Genomic DNA, 16,142 nt, shown 5'->3' on the forward strand with positions numbered 1-16,142 from the left:
GGCGGTTCAGTGTCTTTTGTGGAAATCTTTTTTACGTTCTCCTCCGAGTGTAACGTGGTTGGGCTTCGATGCAGCGAACCAGGGTGTCCTCGATAAAATGTTGCACTTGATGCGTTGTCAGACAAAGCGCAATCGCTTCGGTGATAGCGCAGAGGTATATCTCCAGCACAACAGAGACCAAAAAAAATAAACGGGAAAAAATAAATGCTACGCAGTATAATAAGACGACAACTGGCTGCGCAGTTCCCAGAGTCAGTCAGTCGGACTGCTTGCTTGGCCACGTCCGTCTTGAGGCGGTGCTAGCAGCGTGGTCAGCTTCTCAGTCGCGACCCGGTAGTGCGGGCTAAGGCTAGTCCACGGGTCCCCGGAACTATAATGCGGCGTGGGACGCGCTGATGTCAGGATGCGCCTGAAGGGGGGCTTGCACGGCTTTCTCAGCTACAGCACACAATTAGCATCGATCATCTCCACAAACCAAGATTTCGGCTTCTTGATTTGTGTGCTGTCATCCAGGGTAAAAGCGTCAGGGTGGAGGGGGGTGGGGAGAGGGGAGGGGAAGGCAAAACCGCGGCGTCTTCGTCCATTCAGGGCTGAAGGATGTATGCGTTGGCAAGCGGAATCATGATGCAGCCGGTGACATACCTTGTTAATTGCAACGCACTCGTGAGCCGAGACAAAGGCAGTGGTCTGCTTTTCGCGTGTCCTTATCAAAAAATACGTGTGAACTGAACTCAAGGATTTCAGTTCGCGATGACGGAAATATGATTCGCGTCTAGCTAAAGGCGATAATGTTAGAGATATGGATATCAGATCCAAGACGATGGCAGGCAGGGATTGACGCGTGGTGATTGGATCGTAACGGGCGGGGAGGGAGGGGGAAGAAAGGTAGCAGCAAGTGAAACACAACAGAAAGCAAGCATGACACGATCGCGGATCAAAGGGGACTTGGCGAATTAGGACAAATGACAATGACAGCAACAATAGTAGTTCAGGTACAGATCAACTTAACAGGATAGAATTTCCAGGTTTGCTTTGCGTTTCCCCAGAGGATGAGAGAGAGAGAGGGATCACAGTCGCGGTGTGCGGGTCGCGATCGCAGCGAAGGGCAGAAACAGAAAACAACACGCCGCCGCTGCCTCGTGGTTTGAAACAAGGTTAATTACCTTTAGCAGCGATTATTCTCCGCGGGAAGGGAGAAGGTTCCAATGCAGCGCAACACGAAAAGGGCAAATCAAGTCAATGATTTGCCGGAAATCAACTGTCACGAGGGGAGGAATTTGGATTGATTCGCGGGTTCGCGCTTTCAAGAAGAAGGCGGACAGCAGCAGCAGCAGCAGCAGCTAACACGCTTACTTCTCTCTCTCTCTCTCACACACACACACCCTCTCTCAAGCTGTTGCTTTGCGGTGCTGCCGCTGATGTCAGTCCGGCCCGGGATTGATCCGCCGAGTCAAACGCATCAAACATCGGAGCCCACCCTTGCCCGGGGAAAAAGCAGCAAGTATGACAGGGCCAAGACTTTTCTTGTTCAATCAAATAACCAAACGGGTAATGAAAAACACAGAATTTCAATATGAATCATGCACACAAGCACACTGAATAAAAAGGCACAAAAGTGACTGGTGGAGAAGCGTGCTTGAGTGATGATTGAATCATTATGACTGGGGTCTGATAGGAGTGCTGGCAGTGAGAGCTGCACGGCGGTTGGAGAAACAACCTGGCTGCAGACCACGGGCGGGGAGGGGAAAGGAGATTGGGGGCCAGCCTCGGAGATGAAGGGGAGGAGGGTGTAACGGGATTGGGCGTCAACCAGATTAAGGTGATGCAATCAGAGGCATTGAGAGGAAAATAAGATAGGTGATCACAAATTCACAATGCAAAAAGAACTATGAGCAAGGGGTATGGGATGGGGAATGGAAAATGGTATTGAACTGTTTAGAGAGAAAAAAAAAAAGTAATAGTGTTCACGTACCTTAGACGGTGATTCGATCACAACCGTGGTAAAGGCAGAAGAGAGATGAGGGAAGTGATCAATCACAAGAGGAGAGCGGATGGGGGTGGGAAGGGCAAACGACGATTGGGTTGGACAAAGACCAGATGGGTGATGGGTTTGAACTTGGGAAGCCAACCCAGGCTGGAGGGAGGAGCGAGTAGGAAAAAAAAGAAAAAAGAGCAGATAACCTTGAAACCAATGGGCTCAATGGGCTCTGTGCGGGCAGACAAGAACAGTCCAACTGGGGGGGTTGACTGGACTCCCTGGAGGGGGGACACGCAAGGACTGGAGAGGTTGGATGACCAACGAGAGTGAGCAGAGAGAGAAAGCCGCAGCGAGAGGAAGGGGCGAGCGATGGGGCATTTGTACCGGCCGCAGTTGCGAAGGGGAGCTGACTGGCTCGGTAGCTTCGTCGACTTTCCAACCTTTCCAGTTCCAACAAAGGTCGCCTCCAGGGTTTTTCGCTCCATCGGGTTTAACCTGTCTTAGGTAAGGCGGTCCGTCACTGACCGTCATTACTTACCCGTACTAGAAATTACCACCTGTATCTTCCCCAACCACCACCACCACCACCACCACCACCACCACCACCACTACCACTACCACTACCACTGCCCGCCCACCCACCCACACAGTTCCAGTTCCTTAAGTTAGTTGCTTTTTTAATTCTCCTCTTAAAAGGCTGGGTGCAGGCTCATCAACAATTTTATTTGATCAATGTTATTTATCTATCTATCTATCAACAGCGTCTGCATCTTGATCTGGTCATAATCCAACTGTTCAAATAATAAATAAAAATGCCCTTATGTTCACCATCCATCTACCCAGGAACAGGGTTTCTTCGCCGCCCAGTCTGGAAAGCATCCGGCCATCCCGAATGCTCATTGTGACTCTCAGCAGGTGTGACCCAACCGGGCCAAGCGTCCTCGGGAATCGAACAAAAACTGTAAGACCGAGGATGGTGGCCGACCTTCAATTTCACCAGCCACCCCGTCCTGGGGTCAATAATAGGCAGTAGTTAGCTACGGTATCGACTGCCAGTGCCAGCCAGGTGCTGATGATCAAGGACAAGATCTGCTGGCGTCTCCTCTTGAACCAGCGCCTGTTTCTTTGACATGGGAGTCTCTTATTAATACCTGGTTAATACATACTAACTTACTCTGATTATGTGTGACTTCTCCATCCAGAGCTCTGGCTGGTCGCGTCAATCTTCGCATTAGCATTAGCATTAGCATTAGCATTAGCATTAGCATTATTCAAAACAACCAACTACTGTAGGCAGTGCTTTAGCCAGAACGTGCTTCCTGCACCATGCGACCTGAGCCGTGAAGTCACACTGATTGTCCGTCCTTCTGTAAGCGCGGCCGTTTTCTTGCTTTTCTTACCGTACGCCGCACGGTTGTGTAGTCTGCTACTGGCCAGTGCGCTCAACGTCAGCGGAGTTCATCGAGGAGCCATGGCCAATCTCGGTTATATCTCCCCTTCAGGAAAGACACCTCGGAAAATAATAATCAGAGGAAAATGCGAGCACGAGCGCATTCGTTCGTTTCTCTATCTATCTATCTACCTACCACTGCGGGCTGCAGACCTCTTCGGCAGAAGCGAAGTATGAGTAACTATACCTATGCGCATTGTGGACAAGATTCATAAACTTGTAACAGCTCGCATCTGTAACTTTTCCTCTTCCTTTTTCTTTCTTTCACTTTTTGCAGGATGCGACGATTCTTTGGAAATCACTAGCGCTCGACCAAGCGCTGGATCACATTCTAATCAAATTTCCGACGCGACCGTGGTAAGCTATCGCATATTGTGGTTGCACACCCATCAATCGGACAATGAACCGTGACTACCGTGGGCCTCTAAGCGCCCTTCCGTCCATAGTATACTACTGTTGTCCCAAAATCTATAGTTATCGTTTGGGAATCTCGAGACGAATATACAATCATGTGATTGCTCCGATACTTAATGAGAGGAGAACGTAGAGAGCTCGCATACTCAAGTTTCTTGAGCTTTACGACTAGTAAAAAAAGGGACAGGACTGTCCTAGTATGTTACATCTGTAGCTGGGCTGTGTTTTCAGTTTGTTGTCGTTCTAGTCCGTACAGCTGCTAAAGTGGACGTCATATTGCAAATGGCCTTATCCAAGTCCGAAAATATATACATCCGTTCTGACGCGAGGCTCAAGTCCTACTGTGGAAGATCAGGTCCAATCCTAACTCGGAGCACCCAAACACCTTGCACAAGCATCGTAAAGAACCCAGTCAAATTTAGAACTCTCCGCATTCTCGGGCCTGTCTAGATTTTAACGCCATCGTGAATGCTGGTGAGATAGAGGGTGGATTGTTAGGCTGGTCTGTTCTATACCACGTGTGAAGCTTGACCGCCTGGCGCAAACTTACCCGTACAGCTTCAACGGAGCGGAACAAAGAACCTCTGTCGCATGTCCAAATTAAAAAGCAAGTGACAATAAAGGAACCTCACTCAACTGCGAGAAGATGGATCTTGGCACTCATATGGGTCCCCATGACACTCGCGTAACTGCGTCTAGCTTGAGCTTGTGTCAAGGTTGGGATCCGAGACTTAATCATGGTATATTGAACCCCAGCAAAAAGCACCCACCTAAGCTCTGGCCAGGTGACGTCAGGGCAGCTGTGGGTGACAGTTCCCGCCACACCGCTCCATCTTGGTCACAAACAGCAGTGAGCGAGTAGCTGGGCATGTTTTCAATTGTGAATCATCAAGCTCTAGACTAACCCATCGACGTTCCGCTCGATCGTCCTTCCGCGTCTCTGGCCGTATCCAGCTGGCGAGGTTTGCACAGTCTTGACTTTGCCCAGATCGAAGTGTAACCCACATAGGCGAGAAAGTGCTAGGCCGGAGGACAGACCAAGCGCTGCGGAGGGTTCCACTAACCGATCTTTCGGGATGCTATACAATGACATCAAGTAACATAGAACATAAGCTACCCATACTTGGCCAGCTGTGCTGCCTATAGATAGATCTAACCATTGGCCTACTGCTCATAGCAAGAACGCGCTCTTTGGTTTGAATTTAGCCGACCTCCCCAGCAAGCAATGCCGACTAGTTCTACGGTACTGTTTTCGAGATGACAAGAAACGTATATTTGTGAGTTCAACCTATTCATCACCAGCCAAGATCCTCTGATGCAGCCCATGGCAGTGCGCCTGTAGGTTCTAAAGCCCTATAGCGCGCAAATTATGCCATCGGCTGCTCCCTCACGTGGCGGAGAGCCTTTCTATTTAACTTTCCGCCAACATCGTGTTTTGAAACTGCCATGTTTCCGTGTCAATGGGTGTTCTCGTTAAACTGTCGGGTGGCGGAAGCTGCTGGCCTGACTTGAGTCTCGCAGTGGAAGGACAGCGTGACCGACCGATCGACACCTTACCTTTAGTCCGGCCATTCTATCGGATCGACTGCGCCCTATGAGATACCTTGCTGTCATACGCGCAATCGGAAAAGACACGAGATGGGGCCACGCTGAAAGATTGTATACCCTTGAAAGTACCATCAATCGAGTCCCATTAGAGGGATTAGTCTTCATTTCTGAAACACAAAAGATTTCGGTAAGATCGAGGATGTCATAACATATGGAGCCATGCGCGGATCACGAGCATGTGCTCAGCTTCATTCTACATGGGAAAGGATGTGTACGCGAACCTGCAACCTGATCATGATCTTTCTAGAACACTATTTCAGTTCGACACCATGGGATCCTTGTGACGGCTCTATGGCTCGCTGTGCTACACAAGCCAACCCGCGCACAATCGCCTGATAGGCAATCGAAGAACTGCAGCGCGGAGGCAAGGAGCGAAATTTCCGCCGACCCAGGTGGTTTATACCATTTGTACAGCGATCCTCATAACGTCACAAGTACAATGAACCTTGTCACCCGAGTCTACGTTCAGCGCTACTCTACTCAATACACTGCTCCGGGGCTGAATGCCATATTGGTAAATCTTGCCATTGTAGGTAGTAGAATGGCTCCTCCCGGAGAGTTGAGGAACAAGTTACGAAAACATGGCACAAATTCCTACTCGTCAAGCTGTTATGCTGATCGATGCAGTGTACGCTTCACAAGCGCAACCCTTCCATCTCAAAAGGCTCATTGAGCGAAAGCCCCTTACACATGATCATCATCAGACCGAAGTATTGCATCGCACAATTGAGGCGTCAGGTTGAACAATAGCCAGATTCTGACCTTTGCAAGGGGGGGAGCGAAAGAATGGGCGTCCAGCCATAAACACCAAATGGAACGATTGCATGCTGCTGTGCGCAATGACAGGACGGGTTGCTAAGATATGACGCTTCCATGGGCCGGTCCATTGGCCACCCGGGCCATGGACTAGGCATTGCCTGCCAGTTCTGTCCCGCCTCGATTCGGTTCGCTAGGCTGTGTTATGCTACACTCCAGATACCGGGTTTTTGATGATTCGAGTCATCCTCCTCGCTGGACTACAATCCGGTAAGATACAGAGGTTCACAGAGCGCTCACATGAGCAGTGATACCACCTTGATGATCACCATCGAGGAGAGTTCCAGCGTTGTGAGGTTGTGCTCGCTTCCAGAGACTTCTGTGTGATATGCGCTGAACTCTGAGTTGTGCCGGCAAACCTTCTTCTCTTCAGGTAGGGAGTTCCTCCTGTGAGTTTGCTCACCTTCGCCCCAGTGCCTTTGACGAGATGCATAATGGATGAAGGACGGGGATTAACTCTTTCATAGAGGGGCCGACACATCAGGCTTGATGACACATAGCGTCCAGGAGCGGAGTACAGGCCCTGGTACCTTTGAGTCTGGTCCAAAGAATGGTACTGATGACTCTTTCAGCAACGATTCACCACAGCATCAGTGATGCGATGCGTTTTGTCCAAGGCAGAATCACTAGTAGAATATCTCGATATTGTACCCTTCGTAGAAGAAAGTACCTCTTCTCAAGGAAAATGTCATTCCTGTGTTATATCCCAGCTGCTTAGTATGAGTAGACTCCGCAGGGTGACATTCAGGACGGGGCCGCGATTCACCAATGCATGTTTACATAAGTGACTGCTACGTTGCTTGAGGAGAGGAACGGTGCTTATTGGGTAGCGATATGCCTTCACCAGACTCGGTAGAGGCCAACAATTCTGGTACCTTACCGTCGGCTACCTGTCCCTCTCTTACAGGTTCAACAAACCGATCCACCGCATCCTGCCAGCTGTACATGCAGCATTCTTGCAAACCTAGTTTACAAATCGAAAGCAATCAGGGAGGTTGATGGTCATAGTACCTTTCTCATATACCTCACATCACCAGCGCCTGAATCAAGTCCGCCTGGATCACTGGCATCAGAGGAGGTACGCGCTGTACTGGTTCTTAGGTTATGCGATGAACTGATGCATCATGGTCGGGACTCCGCCTGTAAGACCTGTGTGTGCTCAAGACGTTCAGGTCAAAACGAAGAGGAAATCTTCCCTGATTGTCGCTCCGAGCCTCGGAGGTGACAGCGATAATCGTGATCTATACTACGTACCCATCTTGGAGTCTTACTAGTCTTACGCGTATCTGACCTACGGCCAACGAAGAACAAAGCCAGAAGCACATCTGATTGTCCCTGCGGACCCAGACAGTCAACAGTCCGACTGATCCAGTTCTCTTGGGCGGGAAGTCTATAACCCATAGTTGTTATTGCATATCCAAGTCTGCCTGATTGCGGCGACAAGGCGGGGTGAGGCAGAAAGGATTAGATGGCTACTTAAGAGATCATTCTCTCAGCTACAAACAAAGAGACAGTCTGACCCCGCAGTAGCCCTCCCTCTGGCAAAGACTTGTGTGGTGACCAGGCCGCATGGGTCAGGAGGGGTCTGTTTGGAAAAGATACTCCGAGGGCTTATGAAGGGTTGGGCAGACAACCACCGTTAACAAAACGTGAGAGCAAATGACGTACGTAGAGCACCCGTGAGAGGAATTGTGGCTACAACTTGCAGCTGAGCATAGCCCATGACTATTTTTTCTGATCTTACTATTCATGCTGATAAGGGAAGAAATCACTGTACCTTCATTTCATTCCTCCAATTCATTGTCAATTATCTAGTTCAAGCCGAGTCTAAGCCCTGCAGTGGAGAGCGGATAATCTCTGGAACCGGTGGAACTGCAGCAGAGGGTAGTCCACCATGAGCCTATTACAACGCAACGATCCTGGAAGCACCACCAGATCTATCAGACACCTTATGTTGGAGAAAGCAAATCATGATGTCGAGAGGACACATTTAAGAATGTGTGCCTGCAGATGAATGCATGGGTGAAGATGGAATACTCACCACTCAGTAAGTGAACCAACTTTTGTCTTAGTGACTGCTAACTACCTTAGTTAGTTAGCAAGCCCAGGGACAAATGACTAAGCTCCTATGGAGACCAGGTCGAGATATGATTGGTCGGGAGTGTCACAGGGACGCTTACGTGATCGCCCTCGAAACCCGCCCCGTCTCATAGTGTGGCTTTTCCCCGTCCCGTGCTGCTGCTAAGTGACTGCTGCTACTGCTGCTGCTGCTTGTGCTTGTGCTTGGGGGGCAACGAACTGAAAGGTGAAGAAGAACCCAAGAACGTTTTTGCCAGTCGAGTCCAGTTCAGTCTACCGGCCCTCGGACCTCGATCCGATAAATCAATGCAATAACACTTCCACCTCTCCCACTCCCATTCCCCCTGTTCGAACCTTCGAGACTATCGCTGCTCGGTGAATCCCTCCTCTTCGCTCCGGTCTGCTTGTCGCACTGCAGTCGACTTCCCTTCCGCTGAACCGTCCATGTTTACTGCGATCCTACTCCCCCTAAGACGCGCCAAACGATTCGCCCGCAACAATACATGACGTCTTTGTTGACATCCGGCCTTGTCTGTCAATCTTCCAGTGACTCCTTTCCATACCCCGAATCTCGAGCTTAGAAGCAATCACCCGCGGACCCGGGCCAAAAAAACACACCAGCTTGCGAAACATCATAGGGCGGCGCTCCTTGTAGCGTTCGCGACTTTTGTGTTTCCCGCTTTGTACTGTTCAACAATAACCCCTGTCACCCCCTCCGTGTATCGATAACGACAAGAAGCGGAACGAAATCCCCGAAAGAAAGGAGTCCTCCGTCGGTGGGAGTTAGGCCAAGATGGGTAATATCAAGGTGGTGGTCCGAGTACGGCCGTTCAACAGCAGAGGTGAGTGAGCAGAAAAAAAAACAGCAAGGGCGAATGCGACGTAGTGGACTCGCACATACTCCTGGACCCTTCGACTGACTGGCCCATCTTTCTCTCCCGTCATCTAGAGCTCGACCGAAATGCAAAATGTATTATTCAGATGAAAGGGAACCAAACGGTTCTCATCCCGCCTCCTGGTGCCGACGACAAACTACGCAAGGCCGGGGGGAAAGGTGCCGTGGAAGGGCCGAAAGCATTCGCCTTCGACAGGTCGTACTGGTCTTTCGACAAGAATGCCCCGAACTACGCAAGCCAGGACAACCTCTTCGGTGACTTGGGTGTGCCCCTTTTGGACAATGCCTTCCAGGGCTACAACAACTGCATCTTCGCCTACGGTCAGACGGGTTCCGGAAAATCGTACTCGATGATGGGTTATGGCAAGGAGTATGGTGTCATTCCTCGGATCTGCCAGTCCATGTTCGAGCGCATCTCTGCCATCCAGCAAGACAAAAACCTTAGCTGTACCGTCGAAGTGTCCTATCTCGAAATCTACAACGAGCGAGTCCGCGATCTGCTCAATCCCTCGAACAAAGGGAATCTCAAGGTCCGCGAGCACCCGTCCACAGGTCCATACGTGGAGGACCTGGCCAAACTGGTCGTGCGCTCCTTCGATGAAATCGACAATTTGATGGACGAGGGTAATAAGGCCCGAACGGTGGCGGCGACAAACATGAACGAAACCTCCAGTCGATCACACGCCGTGTTCACCTTGACCCTTACGCAAAAGCGCCATGATGCCGAAACCTCGATGGACACCGAGAAGGTTTCCCGAATCAGTCTGGTCGATCTCGCGGGTTCGGAAAGAGCAAATTCGACGGGAGCCACCGGCGCGCGGTTGAAGGAAGGTGCTGAAATCAATCGATCGCTGTCCACCCTCGGTCGGGTCATTGCTGCCCTGGCGGATGTGGCTTCTGGAAAGAAGAAGAATGCTTCAATGGTTCCGTATCGTGATTCTATCCTCACATGGCTGCTCAAGGACTCTTTAGGAGGTAACTCCATGACGGCGATGATTGCTGCGATCTCACCTGCCGATATCAACTTCGATGAGACTCTGAGTACTTTACGGTATGCAGACTCGGCCAAGCGAATCAAGAACCACGCAGTGGTGAACGAGGACCCCAATGCACGGATGATCAGAGAATTGAAGGAAGAATTAGCGCAGCTGAGAGCGAAGCTTGGTGGTGGTGTAGCAGCAATGGCCGGCGCAGCTGCTGGCAACCCCGCTGCCGCTGACGGTATCCCACCCGAGGAATCTTATCCCCCAGACACGCCTCTGGAGAAGCAGATGGTTTCGATTCATCAGGCGGATGGTTCAGTCACCAAAGTCAGCAAGGCGGAGATTGTGGAGCAATTGAATCAGAGTGAGAAACTTTATAAGGACTTGAACCAGACATGGGAAGAGAAAATGGCCAAGACCGAGCAGATCCACAAGGAGCGCGAAACAGCCTTGGAGGAGCTTGGAATCAGTATTGAGAAGGGCTTCATTGGCCTCAGTACACCAAAGAAGATGCCTCATTTGGTCAATCTCAGTGACGATCCGTTACTCGCAGAGTGCCTTGTGTACAACATCAAACCAGGAACAACTATGGTTGGCAATATGGATCAGGGCAGCCATGTGGAGATCAGACTGAACGGATCCAAGATCATGGCCGATCACTGTAAGTTTGAGAACGTGGACAACATTGTCACCATCATCCCCACCGAAGGCGCCGCCGTTATGGTGAACGGATTGCGTATCGATCAACCCAAGCGCCTTAAAAGTGGGTTTCGGATTATTCTGGGTGACTTCCACATCTTCCGCTTCAACCATCCGCAAGAGGCCCGTGCCGAACGAGTCGAGCAAAGTCTGCTGCGTCATACGGTCACCACAAGCCAGCTTGGCTCACCCGCGCCAAACAAAACCCATGACCGCAATGTGAGCAAAACCGGGTCGGAGATTGATGGCGACTCGAGTAGGGCCGATTCACCGATGCCGTCGCAGCCCAGCAGGGAATCCGATTGGTTCTATGCTCGCCGTGAAGCCGTCAGCGCTGTACTGGGGCCCGATCACATCTCGCATATGCCTGACGATGAGCTGGACGCCTTGTTTGAGGATGTGCAGAAGGTCAGGGCTACACGCCGGGGCCTGGCGGAGAATGAGGAGGACTCTGACTCGTTGAGTTCTTTTCCCGTACGAGACAAGTACATGTCAAACGGTACTATCGACAACTTCTCGTTGGATACTGCCATCACGATGCCCGGGACTCCTCGTCCCAACGATGACGATGAGGCACAGAGTGGAGCCGATGCGACTCTGCAATCTGTGCGCGAGGATATGCAGCGGCAGCTGGATCGGCAGAAAGAAGAATATCAAGACAAACTGAGAAATGCTGAGACGTCATCCAGTCAAGACGTTGAAGACCTCCGCTCTGAAAAGACCCGGATGGAGGAAGCCCTGCGGACAGCGAAAGAGGAATTTGAGGAACAACTCAGGAAGCAAAAGGAAGCATTTGAGTCTCACATGAAGGATCTAGGCCAACCGGTACCCAAAGTCTATGAGAATGGCTTTGCCAAACTCGACGCCCGAGAACTCGAGGTCGCACGTTCAGTTTACCGCCACTGGTCGCAGCAGAGCTACGTTCGCATGGCCGAGAAGGTGCTGCAATACGCGTCGCTGCTGAAGGAAGCCCAGGTCATGAGTCAGATCATGGACAAGAATGTTGTATTTCAGTTTGCAATCATCGATCATGGGCACAATATGGCCTCGTCTTATGACCTCGTACTGAACGGTATCTCCGGAGACGAGGACGTTGTCTTGGATGACGCTAGGAAGCCATGCGTAGCTATCCGTGTTATCGACTTCAAGCAATGTGTGATCCATCTCTGGTCCATCGAGAAGCTCCAGCGTCGCGTCCAGGCTATGCGTCAGCTACACCAGTACATCGACCGTCCTGACTACATCCAGCATTTCAAGTTAGAGAATCCCTTCTCCGAACCCTGCTCGCCTCAGTACTCGCTTGTGGGTGACGCCGACATTCCGCTCACTGCTGTCTTCGAAACCCGAGTCCAGGATTTCTCCGTCGAAGTGTTCTCACCTTATACGCAGAACGTCATCGGCATTATCCGACTGTCTCTGGAACCCTCCTCGGCCCAGGCCCCGTCGTCTACGTTGAAGTTCAACGTGGTCATGCGGGATATGGTTGGGTTTGCCGAATGGGAAGGGTCGGAGGTGCATGCTCAGCTCGTCGTGCCTGGGATCTCCGAGGAGGGCGGTGCCACTACGACGCAGATGATCAGTGGATTCGAAGAAGCCCCAGTGCGATTTGAGAGCGTCCACAGCATGAGCTTGCCATTGTCCAGCCCCCGCAGCGCCGCTCTGAAAATCTGCGTCTATGCCCGTGTGACCCAGATGCACCTCGATAAACTTCTCAGCTGGGACGACATGCGTGACTCAGCCGAGCCGGCGCCCAAGAAACGGAAAACTCCACGGATTGCCGAAACAGAGTTCTATTCCGAAGAGAGACACGACGTTTTTGCAAGGGTGCAGATCCTCGAGTTGGCGGAATCCGGCGATTACCTTCCGGTTGAGGTTGTTCAAAGCAATAGCCTTGATGCAGGCACATACCAACTACACCAAGGGTTGCAGCGTCGTATCATGGCGAACTTGACCTATAGCTCCACCGAGAGTCTGCCTTGGGATGACCTGACCAACATTCGCGTGGGGTCCGTGCGACTGCTCGACCCTTGGGGCAAAATCCCGGATCAAGACCTGCAAACCCCCGACGTTCCACTGAAGTTCATTCAAGAGCCTGGTGTGAAAGAGAATGCAGATGGAACTTCTAATATCACCATCATAGGCCAATGGGACTCCAGTTTGCACGGGTCTCTGCTTCTTGATCGGGTCACTGCGGATAAGTACCGCGTCCAGGTGACCCTGAGATGGGACCTGATATCTTCACGCTTGCAGGACCCAGTGCCCTTCGAGATTGACTTGACTCTCCAGATCCAGGGTCGAACCTATGTCCGGCCGCAATCCATGTTCAAGCAATTCTTCAACTCCACGCGTATTGTGCACTCGACTGTTCGCATGTTTTCCTTGGTGGTTCGGCCGGTGTCTGCCAAGCGGGCGGCAGACCTGTGGCGCATGAACACGCAGAATGATTACGTTAAAGGCGAGGAGTATCTGACTACGTGGTCCCCACGCAAGGTGTCGCTCGTGCGGGACTATGTTGCTGCGCGCAAACGGCGGCGACGCATCGCCGAGTTGTATGCTGCGAAAGGAGCTCTCAGTGCCAACAGCTTGGTGGCGTCGCCTATGCGCAGTGGACGCTCGACCCCTCTTCGGAGCCAGCAAGGCGCGGACCGCGATGCGAAACTGCTCCAGAAATACATCGATCTTTGGGCGAAGAGGACCGATCCGATTGAAGCAATCCTTGTTCGGAGCAACACCGAGCCTCCTGCAGGCGGGGCGGCTTTTTCTTCTCGGATCCGGCAGCCTTCGTCCAGCGACGACGAGAACTCGAGCTCCATCTCCGACGAGGCATCCCTGAAGCCGCGATTTGTGGCCACCATCCAGACTCTCCCAAAGAATCCATCTTCTCTCAAGTCCGGATACCTACTTACCCCGGATGATACCAACAGCCACTGGGTGCGGCGGTTTGTTGAGCTTCGCCGACCTTACCTGCATGTTCATTCCGTCCCCGACGGGGACGAGATCAATGCCATCAACCTGCGCAACTCGCGGGTCGATCATTCCCCTGATTTTGCACGGCTTCTCGACGGGCCAGGAACGACGGGTGACCGTGGGGCGTCGAGGGGCCGCCATGTGTTTGCGGTGTATGGGTCGCAGAATACGTTTCTGTTCGCGGCCCGGACGGAAGCTCAGAAGGTGGAGTGGATCTTGAAGATCGATGAAAGCTACTTCAGCAACGCTGGGGCGCGGGCGATGACGAATGGTTCTTGATCGTGCTGTCCCCACCCCTCCAAATTTGTAATGCATTGCGTCTCTTTTTCTTTCTCATTTTGAGTGATTGGCAGGCCTGGTGTTCATCTTTCGTTAGACTCGTGACAACCCTTCCTGATTGATTTTGAGATACCCCTGAATACCTTTGCCCTGATGGCGCCTGTGATCTCCATGTACATACATCTTGAGACTATTTCGACATAGAAGCAACCGCCTCCTGGCCTCTTTTTGGGTTGTGTAGTTGGCAGTACGTACTGGTAGTAATTATATACGTAGTAAGTCGATTATGGTATTAAGCCTAGATCTGGTGTGGAGAGCAGACTGGATGCATACTCGAACGTAGTATGAGCACAAGTAACTGAAAGGTTGCCATGACAACCCCCATTGCATCATGGGGGATCTGCGCTATCAACATTGAGCTTATCGCATCGACTCAACTGACATCTATCACGCATCAACCTTACACTACAGCGCGAGATCTTGCAGAGGACGCTTCCAAGAGGAATGCGCCTCGCCCACGACCAGAATCGAGGATGTACACCATATCCAAAGCGCACCTCCTCGCCACCGCCGCCGTCCTCTCGCTGATCATCACGACATTCCTTATCTTCGGCACGCAGTACTCCACCTCGGTCGCCAAATATGCGCTGAAGACATCTCTGCAGACCGGGGGATGTGCTCCGCCGCCCGCGGAATTTCCCATGAGCAGCAGCAACACCACCACCGCCTGGGAATTCGAGGCGGCGCGCGACGGCAACAACTACGGGCTCACGGCGCGGCAATGCCGCGCGGCGTTCCCCAAGCTGTTCGTGGAGATCGACAACTCGACGGCGACGCGCGCGCAGAACCCGATCCGCTATGAGGAGTTGGATCAGATCGAGATGGCGGATGGGATGGTGCGGGGGATGATTGCGGATGGACAGGTAGGTTTTGTCCTTTTCCTTGTGTCAACCCCCCTTTAACACCTAAATTTCAACCCAACCTAACCTCACCTCCCCCAACAAAAAGCTCTACATAATCTCCTACACCCCACAACCCGCCACCTTCAGCCGCGCCAAAGCAACGCTGCACGCGCTGCACCGCGCCCTCGCCGCCTCCCCGGACCCGCTCCCACCCCTCGAATTCATCCTCACCACCGAAGACTTCTACCTCCCGCCCCCCACCACCACCACCACCGCCAGCGGGCCGCCAATCTGGTCGTACACCAAACTCCCGCACCACCGACACACCTGGCTGATGCCCGACTTCGGGTACTGGTCGTGGCCGGAGGTGGGGGTGGGGCCGTACGGCGCGCTGCGCGCGCGCATCGCCGCCCTCGAAGCGACCCTCCCCTCCTTCGCGCAGAAGCGCAAACAGCTGCTCTGGCGCGGCAGCACGGCCACCAACCCCGCCGTGCGGGGGACGCTCCTCAAAGCCGCGCAGGGGAAGAGCTGGTCCAGCGTGCGTACTCTGGACTGGGATTCTACCTCCGAACCGTCCGCTGGTTCAGGTTCAGGTTCAGGTTCAGGTAAGGGTATGCCGGAGGCCTTCCTCCCGATGCACGAACACTGCGGCTACATGTTCCTGGCGCACACGGAGGGGCGCAGCTTCTCCGGGCGCGGCAAGTACCTCCTCAACTGCAGGGCGGTGGTGCTCTCGCACCCGCTGTCGTGGCGGGAGGCGCACCATGCCGCGCTGGTGGCGGCGCCGCATCCGGAGGCGAACTATGTCGTGGTCGAGGAGGAGGGGTGGGCGGACTTGGATGCCAAGATGCGGTGGTTGATTGATCATCCCGAGGTGGCGGAGCGGATTGCCGACGAGGCGGTGCGGACGTTCCGCGATCGGTATCTGACGCCCGCGGCGGAGGCGTGTTACTGGCGCGAGTTGGTGGGGGCGTATAGTCGGGTGTCGGGGTTTGTGCCTGTGTTGGAGGGCCGCGAGGGGGTGGTGGCTTTTGAGGATTGGGTTCTGGGGGTCTCGTAGCTTGGTTTCTTT

The 16,142-nt window shown here is 52.7% G+C and overlaps 3 protein-coding genes across 3 annotated transcripts; all 3 read left to right on the plus strand.

Moving 5' to 3' along the window:
* The first annotated feature begins 3,556 nt into the window (after window positions 1-3,556).
* Window positions 3,557-3,984, plus strand: BO66DRAFT_175066 (uncharacterized protein). Its single transcript, XM_025642324.1, has one exon. The coding sequence runs from the start codon at window positions 3,618-3,620 to the stop codon at window positions 3,837-3,839; it is 222 nt and encodes a 73-aa protein (XP_025507699.1). The 5' UTR covers window positions 3,557-3,617; the 3' UTR covers window positions 3,840-3,984.
* Window positions 3,985-9,138: 5,154 nt separating this feature from the next.
* On the plus strand, window positions 9,139-14,382 carry BO66DRAFT_468299 (kinesin-3 motor protein uncA; the record flags this gene model as incomplete). Its single annotated transcript, XM_025652642.1, has 2 exons — window positions 9,139-9,187; window positions 9,295-14,382. 2 exons carry the CDS (start codon window positions 9,139-9,141, stop codon window positions 14,166-14,168), a joined length of 4,923 nt encoding a protein of 1,640 aa, XP_025507700.1. The 3' UTR covers window positions 14,169-14,382.
* Window positions 14,383-14,616: 234 nt separating this feature from the next.
* BO66DRAFT_366066 (DUF821 domain protein) lies at window positions 14,617-16,130 on the plus strand (the record flags this gene model as incomplete). Its single annotated transcript, XM_025645242.1, has 2 exons — window positions 14,617-15,091; window positions 15,177-16,130. The coding sequence occupies exons 1-2, from the start codon at window positions 14,702-14,704 to the stop codon at window positions 16,128-16,130; spliced, it is 1,344 nt and encodes a 447-aa protein (XP_025507701.1). The 5' UTR covers window positions 14,617-14,701.
* Window positions 16,131-16,142: the final 12 nt, after the last annotated feature.

Source organism: Aspergillus aculeatinus (genome assembly GCF_003184765.1).
Source record: "Aspergillus aculeatinus CBS 121060 unplaced genomic scaffold BO66scaffold_5, whole genome shotgun sequence".
Lineage (NCBI taxonomy): Eukaryota > Fungi > Ascomycota > Eurotiomycetes > Eurotiales > Aspergillaceae > Aspergillus > Aspergillus aculeatinus.

Excerpts from the sequence above, each read along its gene's own strand:
- BO66DRAFT_175066 (XM_025642324.1), top strand. The coding sequence starts at position 3,618 with ATGCGCATTGTGGACAAGATTCATAAACTTGTAACAGCTCGCATCTGT.